General features: G+C 34.4%; 2 protein-coding genes and 1 long non-coding RNA gene across 4 annotated transcripts in view; 2 read left to right on the forward strand and 1 right to left on the reverse strand.

Moving 5' to 3' along the window:
• Positions 1-3,135, forward strand: part of SGPP1 (sphingosine-1-phosphate phosphatase 1) — a 34,095-nt gene extending 30,960 nt beyond the window's left edge. Inside the window, exon 3 of the mRNA XM_008138960.3 lies at positions 744-3,135. Within this exon, the coding sequence (XP_008137182.3) occupies positions 744-1,295 (552 nt within the window). The 3' untranslated portion in view covers positions 1,296-3,135. The remainder of the gene's footprint in view (positions 1-743) is intronic.
• The window catches only part of WDR89 (WD repeat domain 89), a 92,231-nt gene that overhangs the window by 30,052 nt on the left and 50,046 nt on the right, over positions 1-12,133 (forward strand). The window lies entirely within an intron of this gene.
• Positions 1-12,133, reverse strand: part of LOC114230613 (uncharacterized) — a 65,225-nt gene that overhangs the window by 29,372 nt on the left and 23,720 nt on the right. The gene's annotated exons all lie outside the window — the stretch shown is intronic.

Below are 12,133 nucleotides of genomic sequence, written 5' to 3' on the forward strand. Positions count from 1 at the left end.
ACCGAGTCTGCAGTGCACTACATGATTTGGCCTCTGCTTATCTCTTTGACCTCATACCACATCTCTCTTTCCTTTCTGACTATTTGAATCACACTGGATTTTAAGTTTAAATGCATGAAAATGAATATACCTTTGAAAAATAGGTATATTCTTCTAGAAATCAAAACTACATAATTTAATCATATAAATTGTTCAAGATTTGAGTATGAATTTCTGTGTAGTATATATGTGTTTACTTAAATTTATAAATACTTACATATATATACTTTTACAAAATATATTATTATTGATTTCAGAGAGGGAGAGGGAGCTGGACAGAGATAGAAAGAAAAAGAAACATCAGTGATGAGAGAGAATTATGCCTCCTGGATACCCTACACTTGGGATCAAGCCCGCAACCCAGGCATGTGCCCTGACTGGGAATCAAACCATGACCTCCTGGTTCATAGGTCAACGCTCAACCACTGAGCCACGCCGGCCAGGCTATATATACTTTTAACTTACATTGTAAATTAATTTATGAAAGGGTAGAACTATGAAAACATAATTCTTTTAATATGTCTTTTTTATTATCATTAGAACAGTTTTTAGTACCCATTATATGCAGTTAGTAAAGTTTACTTTGACAAAGTGACATATTTTTTAAAATGTGTATTTATTAACATTTGAAATATGAAAACATATATCTTTTTAATGCCAAATTTAGTATTATATTAAACAACTCTACTTTTCTCTTTTCCCAGGATATTATTGCTGGATTCCTATATACCATTTTAATCTTAGCTATCTTCTATCCATTTGTGGACCTGATCGACAACTTCAACCAAACTCACAAATATGCTCCATTAATCATCATTGGGCTTCATTTAGCCTTGGGAATCTTTTCTTTCACTCTTGACACCTGGAGTACATCCCGAGGAGACACAGCTGAGATTCTAGGAAGTGGTGCTGGAATTGCATGTGGCTCTCATGTTACCTATAACATGGGTCTAATGTTAGATCCTTCTCTGGATACGTTACCTTTAGTTAGGCCCCCCATTACTGTGACTCTCTTTGGAAAAGCCATGTTGCGTACCCTTGTAGGGATGGTATTTGTACTACTAGCCAGAATAATAATGAAAAAGCTCACCATTCCTTTAGCCTGTAAAATCTTCAATATACCATGTGATGATGTTCGAAGAGCAAGACAGCACATGGAAGTTGAACTCCCTTATCGGTACATTACCTACGGAATGGTTGGTTTCTCTATCACATTTGTGGCTCCTTACATATTTTCCTTTATTGGTATCTCTTGATGGAGAAATATTGTTTACAATAAGAAAGAAGGGTATCAGTTACTGGTGTCTAAAAATATATTCTAGTTAAAAGCCAAATCAGAGTTAGGCTTTTGCAGGAATTTAACTTAAATAATTAAGTAAATTCATGAGTTCGTGCATTTTACCATTGCACATCCAGATATTGTATAGGTGAGCTGAGCTATTTCAACACTGAAAAAATGATTAGTATTCATTTAGACTGTTCATGTAATATTTGGAGAGTTTTGTGCTGTTATGGATTCAAGATATAATATATATTAAGGTACATAATATACTATTATGTATCTAATATATGTTATATATAAAATTATATAGCTACATTTTTAAACTGGGGGGTGTATTATAAAGTCAATAATAATATGCAAACAGTTGTGCCTGTGTATTTGGACTTAATACAGGCATGTTCGTATTACAGATATATTTAATGTTTACTTACTATGGGAGCCATTTCCTAATTAATACATAATTACTAGATCAGAATTCATATGCTTCCACATATTGATTTATGCCTCATTTTATACTGCCATCATGTTACCCATGATGTTGAACATGGGAGGCATTTTATTGGACCAAATTTCAGAAAAATTCGTTTTTGGATTCCTTTTTCCCCCCAGTTCTGTACTGTCTTGAATGTACTTTATTTGTAATTGTTCTGAACATCAGTTTAATAATTCAGGTACTGAATTTTATTGCTTGCTAATTGTGCCTTTCTGTTTGCCGTATAAGAAATGCCATGTATACTGTGATATAAAAATAAGATGCTAACTTAACTTACATGTAATCAGGCAAATATTTTAAAAATATGTCAAGCTAACAGGGCTAGAAGTAAAACACACTCAATTCTTTAGCCTTTGTTTAGAAAGAAATGTGGAATGGGCTAAATCTTCTCACTAATTTATTGGGAAACTAAATGGACAAATATTTCCATTTTTGTAAGTATTTTTCTGTGCACTGTAAGTTATAGGAATAAGATATATTTTTTTGTACATTGTCTTGATTGTTTATACTACAAGTAGATATTTCCAGTTAATGGAAAGGTAATTGAAATTTATAGATGGGACAATGCACAAGCTTCAAATATAAACAAACCATTTTTCTAAATTATTTGGAAAGGATTGGGTGTAGCAGTTACCTTTTAATACTGACTTATTAGTTACTTAAGGTAAATTATAAAATCAAAAAGTATCAGTATTTAGATCCTTTTTTTCCCCAAATTTTCAGAGGAAAATTTGGTATAGTATTAAACTATTCTTTATTCTGTCTGTGCCTTTATATTTTTGAAGTGTAATTATAATTAGGTTAACATTACGTTTATTTGTAGTAAGTTTTTCATAAAGAAGAGAATTAACTTTCCATAAATGAGCATCAGGTATGGAATTACTTTAGTGCAATATCTGTCTGATTATCCAGAAGTATCCTTTAAGATGTTTCTATTTTGGGCTGCATAACTATTAAAGCTCATATTTTTATAATTCTGATTGAGAATTTAGAGACATGGTAATTTTTACCAATACTGAATCTGATCATTTTAAATAAAGCAACCAAATTTGGGACCTTTATCTATTAATAGGAAACCAATGCACTCGGGAACATATTGGTATGTTGGAAAATATGCAAAGAACTTTTCTTTCAAAATGTGTTTAATGAATCAAATTTTAGGGACTATTTCCTATAATTTGGGCCCATGCTATCTTATTAATTTTTATATCTAGCTTTAAAGGTATTTGAAAATATTCCATTTCTTTGTGTTTTATTATTTTCTGTTCTTGATAGTTCCATGCTAAATATATTTAAAAATAAAAGCCAAATTCAGGTTGCAGGGTGTTTTGTTTTGTTTGCCTTCTATGCATTTGTCTTTATTATCTGGTAGAAATCTATAAAATATATTTAAAGTTTTCAATTCTAGTAGGCTTTCCTGCTGAAGCATTTTATTCAAAATCAGCATAAAGAATTGAAGTAATTCTTTAAGGTTGAAGTTGACTTTGGGCTCCATTTATGATCATTTTGACATTGTACTTTTAATAAAAAGTTTCATAATATTTCTTTGAAAAATTTATGTATAAAACATGTTTCAGTAAAATCTGTGGCTAACAGTTAGTTGATTGTTAATTCATTAATTCAGGAATTAATCATACTAGGTACAACTACTTTTTCAAGCAGAATAAACATATGGATAGCCCTTTTTTTTTAATCCACCCACCACAACTCATGGATATTTCATTTTGTCATTTAAAAATGCCATTATATGTGAATTGCAAAAACTAGGTCTTCCAGAAACTCATTATAAGATCTAATATAAAGCAATGCTACTACAGACTTATAAAATTACTTACTAGTTTTCTTTACAAGTAATTTTTAATAACATGTCTTTCAAAGACAGCGTAAAAATGAATTCAATGATCTGAATATAATTTAAAGGCAGATTTTCTAAGACATTTGATAAAGATGAATATATAAATACTAAAATGTTTTTATTTTAAATATAATCACAATTTATACAGCAAAGGTATTTTTTTTATTGCCAAAGCAATTTCATTCTTTTTTTTTTTTTTTTTTTAATTTCTTTATCGATTAAGGTGTCACATATTTGTCCTCATCTCCCCATTCCCATCCCACCCCTCTCCCCACGCATGCCCCAATTTCATTCTTTTTAACAAAGAATGTTTAGATTTAAAAACAAAACTATTTAATCGGGACATCAATAGGTCCAATTTTTAAAATTCAGCTTTATAGTTGAATTCGTTTTTCTGAAGAGAGCTCTTGTCTGCTGAGGAGATATTTTGAGAAAGGGAAGAGATGACAGTTTGAGAAACAGTAATGAAACAGCCGTGGCCTGTGTGGCTCCATTGGTTGGTTGGGTTGGAGCCTCATCCCATACACCTTCCTCTGTACACCAGAAGGTGGCTGGTTTGATTCCCCTGCCTGCCTGATTGCCCCTAACCCCTCTGCCTGCCTGCCTGATCACCCCTAACTGCTCTGCCTGCCTGCCTAATTGCCCCTAACTGCCTCTGTCTCGGCCCCCGCCGCCGTGGCTTCGTCCGGAATGACATCCAGAAGATCGTTTGGCTGTCCTGTCTAATTAGCATATTATGCTTATATTATTATAGATCCATCTTCATATTTGAGATTTACCCCTTGTCCAAAATTAGAAGTTTTCAAAACCAAAATCCATTATAGCATATATTATCACCTGTCATTGTCTTACGTATTTTTCAATTTTTTGTCTTCATTTCTATGGTGTAAGCTCCAGGAGGAAAAATAGCTTGTGCCTCTATTCTGGACCCCTGGGAGACAGTAGGCATTCAACTAATACATGTAGAATGAATACTTGTGGTACCTAGACCAGTGGTCGGCAAACTGTGGCTCGTGAGCCACATGCGGCTCTTTGGCCCCTTGAGTGTGGTTCTTCCACAAAATACCACGTGCGGGCGCGCACGTTCGGTGCAATTGAAACTTCGTGGCCCATGTGCAGAAGTAGGTTTTTGGCTCTCAAAAGAAATTTCAATCGTACTGTTGATATTTGGCTCTGGTGACTAATGAGTTTGCCGACCACTGACCTAGACAGGTTTCAGCAGGTGCTATTTTCTGGGGGAAAATTCTACACCATTCATTAGAGGCTCAAAGATATTGATGATCTAAAAAAGTAAAGTTATGCAATAGTCTTCCTGTCACTTCTTGTTTTAAAATTATCTGGTAAGAATTTTGTCACTTTTTATGCAAATATTTAAAGGATAATAATTTAGATTCTTGAAATGTTTTTGCATGTAATTACAATTCGCTGTTGTATAGAATGTGATTTTTATCCAAATTAGTTTTAAAATAATTTCTTTAGAATTAAAACAAAATCTGAAAAGAAAATATTCTGTATATATAGGGATATAACTTGTTTTTAATAATAAGCTATATAAATGTGTTCAGGAGAATATTACTTTGTACAGTTTATAACCTGTGATTTTTATATTTAAAATGTTATTAATAATTAAAAAGTAGACAAGATATATTAAGGTTTTAAGGATCAATTTTCTTACTTAACATTTAAAGGCTCCCTTGAGGTCTCCAGGCCCACGGTTTTTTTTTTAATTGAGACATATTGACATATAACTTTATATTCGTTTTAGATGTTCAACTTGATTTGATATTTGTATATATTGTGAAATGATCACCACAATAAGTCTAGTTAACATCTGCCCCCATAATCTAAAACTGGCCCCCATATATGGAGGGCAGGGAGAGACCAAAGAAAGGTAGGCCACCCCAGATTTGAAGGCGGCAGGTATAAAAGCAAGGGAACTCACGAGGGCTGAGTACATCTATGCACCTGTCTGCCAAATCTTAGAAATTTATATCGAGGCCCCTAACTGAGGTGGTTATATATACCATCCACAGGGTTTCAGTGATACTTTATTCTCTCAAGATTTTAGGTATCTTGGGGCAGCTGCTGGGTACAGGGAAGGCAAGAGGAATACACATTCCAGAAAAGGGAGGAGGTGGGGAGCCTCCAATTGCCCAGGTCCAGCTTTTTGGTCACCTAGCCGTTATGTCTTCTTATGATGTCCAACACCACCTTCCAAAACCTCACTGGAGCATTGTAAAGCAAACTGATGACATACCCAGAAACGTGCTAGCAGACCGTGAGGAAATGTGTCTTAGGATAAGACCAGTTACAGGGAGCCTTGATGTGTTCTACACAGAGGACTGCCTCCCAGAGGACTTGGTGATTTCCAGGCATGCTCTAGGGATACTGCTGGTGTTCTTCAACTTAATATTTATCCCACCATATTTGAGACAATGAGACTATCTGTTGATGGAACTAAGAGCCTGTCACATATCTGACTAACCCCAACTGCTTGGAACATGAAGATTGTAGGGTGAGTGTAGGAAGAGTGTTTGCTAGTAAAATCACAGAGACACCATCAATATATTCCATATGTGTGAGGTAATCTACAATACACCAATGACCATCTAAATTTTTCTGATTCAACATTATTGTTCCAGAAGGGTCTTTGCTTCCTTATTCGAGTTGTGTGCGTGTCTATTATCTATTTAAAAGACATAATGACCATATTGTCTTAAATTTACCTTGTAATTACCAGCTCTCAAACATATTACTAGTCATTGCAGATCTGCAAGTATAGCCATTCCATTCACCTGCAACTTGCATTTCTAAGACACCTCTGGTGACTTTTCATGGAACAGTTTCATAAGTCTTTGGAGACTTTAATGTTATCCATTGCCATAAGTTACATATTATTTTTGCCCTTGCAAGTCTATAATAAAGCTGGTTCAGATGCTGGGCTTACAAGCCGTGGTTTCTCTGAAATCCTGACCCTGCTGCTTGTTATTTCTCTTGAAAATTTTTGTGTATGAATTCCATTCTGTGTGAAGATGCCAGTGCCAAACTGGCATTGACTTTCATATTCCCATTCTGTCTGTTTTCTCCAAGAAAATCAATGACAAAACAGGTATGTTGGATAAAAGAAATAGTCTCAAGTCAGTATGTTAAGGATGAAGTCCGAAGACCAGGATTTTTGTTTTGACTTTGACTGCAATTTGCTGGATTTTATTTAAAATGAACAAACATAATTTTTACTGATTTTAGAGGAAGGGAGAGGGAGAGATAGGAAAATCAATGAGAATCACTGATTGTCTGCCTCCTGCACACCCCGCACTGGGGACAAGCCCACAATCGGGCATGTGCCCTGACCAGGAATTGAACCCTGACCTCCTGGTTCATAGTTGACACTCAACCACAGAGCCACACTGGCCAGGCTCATTTGCTGGACTTCTGGCACTAGCTCCATCTTCTATGAGACAGGTTCCTCGCATATAAAATGGAGAGGTTTGACTTGATATTCTCTAAAATTTAATGAACTGTGCTAGATCAAGTGTGCAAAAACAAAGGGAATATTTCTATTGTTATGATACTAAAATTTATCAAAAAAAAAGAAAAAGAATTTTAATCCACTTGTACTGAGGGAGCATATCTTGCCCTGTCTATGAAAATTTAGTATGCACCCCTCTAAGAAAGTAACACTTATTTCCAAAGAGAAGCAATGAGTTCATTGCTTTAGAAGAGTCATAACAGGAGGTTACAAGGCTTTGTCATAACTTTTGTTTGAATTACAAGGTTTAAAGTCACCACTAGGTGTTACCTAATCCAACCTACTAAAATCACCGCCTATACAGATAGTTCTTTGTTTAAAAACAAACAGAAGGATAGGGAAAATACCAAAGACTTCAGTATTGTTATAATTCATTCAACAAATCTTGCTAGCAATGGAAATGGATATATAAATAAAAAGAGAAGAAAATCTTTGGGAATTTCATTCAGAACTAAGACAAAAAAATAAAAGCTGAATAAAAAACATTGATGTTTCTCTCCCTCTCTGAAATCAATAAAAGTATATTTTTTAAAAAGATGGACAATAACAAGTGTTAGTATATAGAGAAATTGGAACTCATAAGTTGTGGGTGGGAATGTAAAATGGTGCAATTATTTTGGAAAACAGTTGGCAATTCAGAATATAAACCGAGTTATCCTACAACCCGCAATTTTACTCCTAGATATTTAACCAATAAATTAAAAACATATGACCACACAAAAACTTGTACGTAAGTCTTTATAGTAGCATCATTTATTATAGCCAAAAAAGTGCAAATAACCCAAATGCCCATCAATGAATGAATGAATAAATAAAATGTGGGATGTCCAAAATGTTAGATGGAATATTATTCAATCATAAAAATAAATTAAGCACTGATATATGCTATAAAATGGATGACCTTGAAAATATGCTAAGTTAAAGAAGTCAGATATAAAAGACTACATACTGTATGATTTCATTATATGGAATGTTCAAATAAGGCAGATCTGTAGAGACAGAAAATAGATGAGTTATACTGGGGTGGTGGGAGAGATTGGGGAAGAGCTGCTAATGGGTATGGGGTTTCTTGTAGATGGTGATAATATTCTAGAATTAGATAGTGGTGATGCTCACACAACTGTGTGAGTAAACCCCATAGAATTGTACATTTTAAAAAAAAAACAAAAGCTAAAAATAAAAGGTTTTATAAATACTTTTGCCAATTTCCCTGTGGAATTATGCAAGAGTTTCTCTTGCGTACAGATCCAAAGTGGAATTATTGGGTTATGAGTCATGCACATTTATAATTTTAGTAGATATCACCAAATTGCTCTCCAAAAGAAGTGTACCATTTACACTCCCAATAATAGTGCTTTTTGCTTCCTATCATAACCAACACATACTATTTTAGGCCATCTTACGGCTAAAATATGAAATAGGATCTCATTTTTATTTGTATCTCTACTCCTTAGTGCAACTGAACACTTTTCCCTCTCTTAGCCATTTGAGTTTCCTTTTGTGGCTTGCCTACTCATGTGTTTTGCCCATTTTGCTATTAAATTGTCTTTTAAAAATCAATTTCAGGAGTCCTTTATTCTTTTTTGTTTGTTTGTTTGTTTGTTTCTTAGTTAATCCTCTCCCAAGGATATTTTTTCCACTGATTTTTAATTTAAAAAAAAATGTATTTTATTGATTTTTCACAGAGAGGAAGGGAGAGGGATAGAGTTAGAAACATCAATGAGAGAGAAACATCGATCAGCTGCCTCCTGCACACCTCCCACTGGGAATGTGCCTGCAACTAAGGTACATGCCCTTGACCAGAATCAAACCTGGGACCCCTCAGTTCGCAGGCCAACACTCTATCCACTGAGCCAAACCATTTAGGGCTCCACTGATTTTTAGAGAGAGTGGAGGGAGGAGTAGAGACAGAGAGAGAGAAACATTGATGTGAGAGAGACACATCGATGGTTGCCTTCCACATGGACAGGACTGAGGATGAACCAGCAATCAAGGTACATACCATATCCTTGACAGGAATCGAACCCTCCATCCTTCAGTCTGCAGGTCAAATCTCTAACCACTAAGAAAACCGGCTAGGACAGGAGTCCTTTATTCTTTATCAATATAAATTGCAAGTATCTTCTGCCATTCTGTCATTTGCCTTTTAACCTTGTTTGCCATATCCTTTGCAGTATGGACTTTTTTCTTTTTTTTTAATATATATTTTATTGATTTTTCACAGAGAGGAAGGGAGAAGGATAGAGAGCTAGAAACATCGACCAGCTGCCTCCTGCACGCCCCCTACCGGGGATGTGCCTGCAACCAATGTACGTGCCCTCAACCGGAATCGAACCCGGGACCTTCCAGTCCGCAGACCGACGCTCTATCCACTGAGCCAAACCGGTTTCAGCATGGACTTTTTTCTAATATAGTAAACTTATCTTTTGCTTTATAGCTTCTGCTTTTAAAGTTTTATATATAAAAGCCTTCCTTACCTTGTGTTCATAAAAATATGTCCCCATATTTTCTTCTAATATTTATAGAATTTGGGTTGTTTTTTCTCCCATCTGTATACAGTTACTCTATCTGAATTTTGTGTGTGTAATGTGGGACCTACTTTTTTAATTTTTTTATTCTTTATTGATTAAAGTATTACATGACTCCTTTTTCCCCCACTGATGGGACCTACTTTTTATCTTAATACCATTTTTACTCAATTATCTTAATATCATTTATTGAAGAATCACTTACTTGTGATGTTACTTACATCACAGACTAAGTTCCTGTATTTGCATGGATCAATTTTTAGGCACTTTATTTTGTTTCATTGATATCTTTGTCTCCTCTACTTTTAACATTAGGACACTACACTTTTTACATTAATACATTACAATACTATAATCTTTACATTAATTCATTTAATTCTTGATAGCTAATAAATTTTCTCCATTATTCTTCAAAATTGTCTTAGACATTTCACAGTTTTATTTTCTCATATGAATTTCAGAATCTAGTTATTAAGTTTCTTACACTACACTGTCGTTACATTAATATCTAAAATAAATTGGGAGGAATCACAGCTTTAAAAGATTGCATTGTCTCATCTATGTGCATAGTATCTATTTCATCAGCTCTTCTTTATGCCCTCAACACAGTTACTTTTCCCAAAGACCGTAAGCCATTTTTATCATATTTATTCTTAGTTTTTTAAAATATATTTTATTAATTTTTTACAGAGAGGAAGGGAGAGGAATAGAGAGTTTGAAACATCGATGAGAGAGAAACATCGATCAGCTGCCTCCTGCACACCCCCTACTGGGGATGTGACCGCAACCAAGGTACATGCCCTTGACCAGAATCGAACCTGGGACCCTTCAGTCTGCAGGCCGATACTCTATCCACTGAGCCAAACCAGTCAGGGCATATTCTTAGGGTTTTATTATAGTGGGGTTTTTTTATATGTCAGTGCTATCTTTAAATTTTTTTCCATTGGCTATTTATGGTGTAAAATAAAGCCACAAACTTTTATATATTGATTTAATTTTCACCACCTTTTCATAGTAATACTGCCATACTACTTTCATTGTAGTACTGATCATTTTTTTTCTATGTGAATGATATCAACTGCAAATAATGGCCATTTAACTCTTTTATTTATTTTTAATATACTTTTATTGATTTTAGAGAGGAAGGGAGAGGGAGAGATAAAAACATTAATGATGAGAGAGAATCATCATACCTCCTGCATGCCCCGCACTGGGGATCGAGCCTGCAATCTGGGCATATACCCTGACCGGGGATCAAACTGGTGACCTCCTCCTTCCTGTGTTGATGCTCAACTGCTGAGCCAGACCCAGCTGGGCTTGACTTTTTCTTTTAAAACGATGTGCCTCTTATTTCTTTCTCTTGTCTTTGTGTTTTGACTAGAGCCTCTGGTAGAAGTTATAATAGTCACTGATAGTGGGCTCTAGGTGTAGTTATTTCTATTATTTTTGCCTAATAGGGTTGATTTCTACTTTGTTTCTCTTGGTACTGATCAGTATTTTCAGAAGTTTTTATATTTTAGTAGTTTTTTCAAAGAATAATTTATCAGTTTTTTAAATGTGTTTTGTTTTCTATTTCATTAATTTCTTCTATTATTTTCTTAGGGTTTATATCTTTTAAAATTAATTTCTAGCAAATTTGCTTTAAATCATTTTTGTTTTCTAATAAAATTCATTTAAGTTTACACCTTTTTCTCAAGGGAACTTTTTGCTTCACTCCCAAGTTTCAGTATCAGTGCTTTTATTTGCATTAATTCTAAATATTTCATATTTTCTAATTTCCTATTTATACAATGTATTATGTGCAAGTATTGTTTTGTTTTCAAATTTATAGAGAGTTTTCAAGGTGTTTGTGCTGTTGACTTCTGCTTTTATTAAAGTGTAAACACAAAATTCGGCCTCTACATTACCTTTGGATTTCATTGTCATTTCTCTTGTAACTTAATATGTGGTCAGTTTTTAAAATATTACATGTGTTGTTGAAAGAAAATCTTCGGAGAAAAAGGTCTCTATATAGTTATTTGATTAAGCTTGTTATCTTGTTTTCAATTAGTCTAGCTAAGTAGTCTATTTTGGTGATTTTTGATCTATTCATTTCTTAGAGAAGTTTCTTAACTTCTACCATCATGATTATGAAGATATCTTATTTTCTCTGTAACTTGGTCAGTTTTTCCTTCACATAATTCAAAAATATGGTGTCAGGTGCATGTACATATTATATGCATGAATGTCATATTATCTTGATGGATAATTCCTTTTATCAACATGCCACATTCTTCTTTTTCTCTTAAATTTTCTGTGTGGTCTTATTTAAGACTAGAGGCCCAGTGCATGAAATTCATGCACGGGGGAAGGGGTGTCCCTCAGCCTGGCCTGGGCCCTCTCACAATCCAGGACCCCTCGGTTAGGG

Source organism: Eptesicus fuscus, chromosome 5 (assembly GCF_027574615.1).
Source record: "Eptesicus fuscus isolate TK198812 chromosome 5, DD_ASM_mEF_20220401, whole genome shotgun sequence".
NCBI lineage: Eukaryota > Metazoa > Chordata > Mammalia > Chiroptera > Vespertilionidae > Eptesicus > Eptesicus fuscus.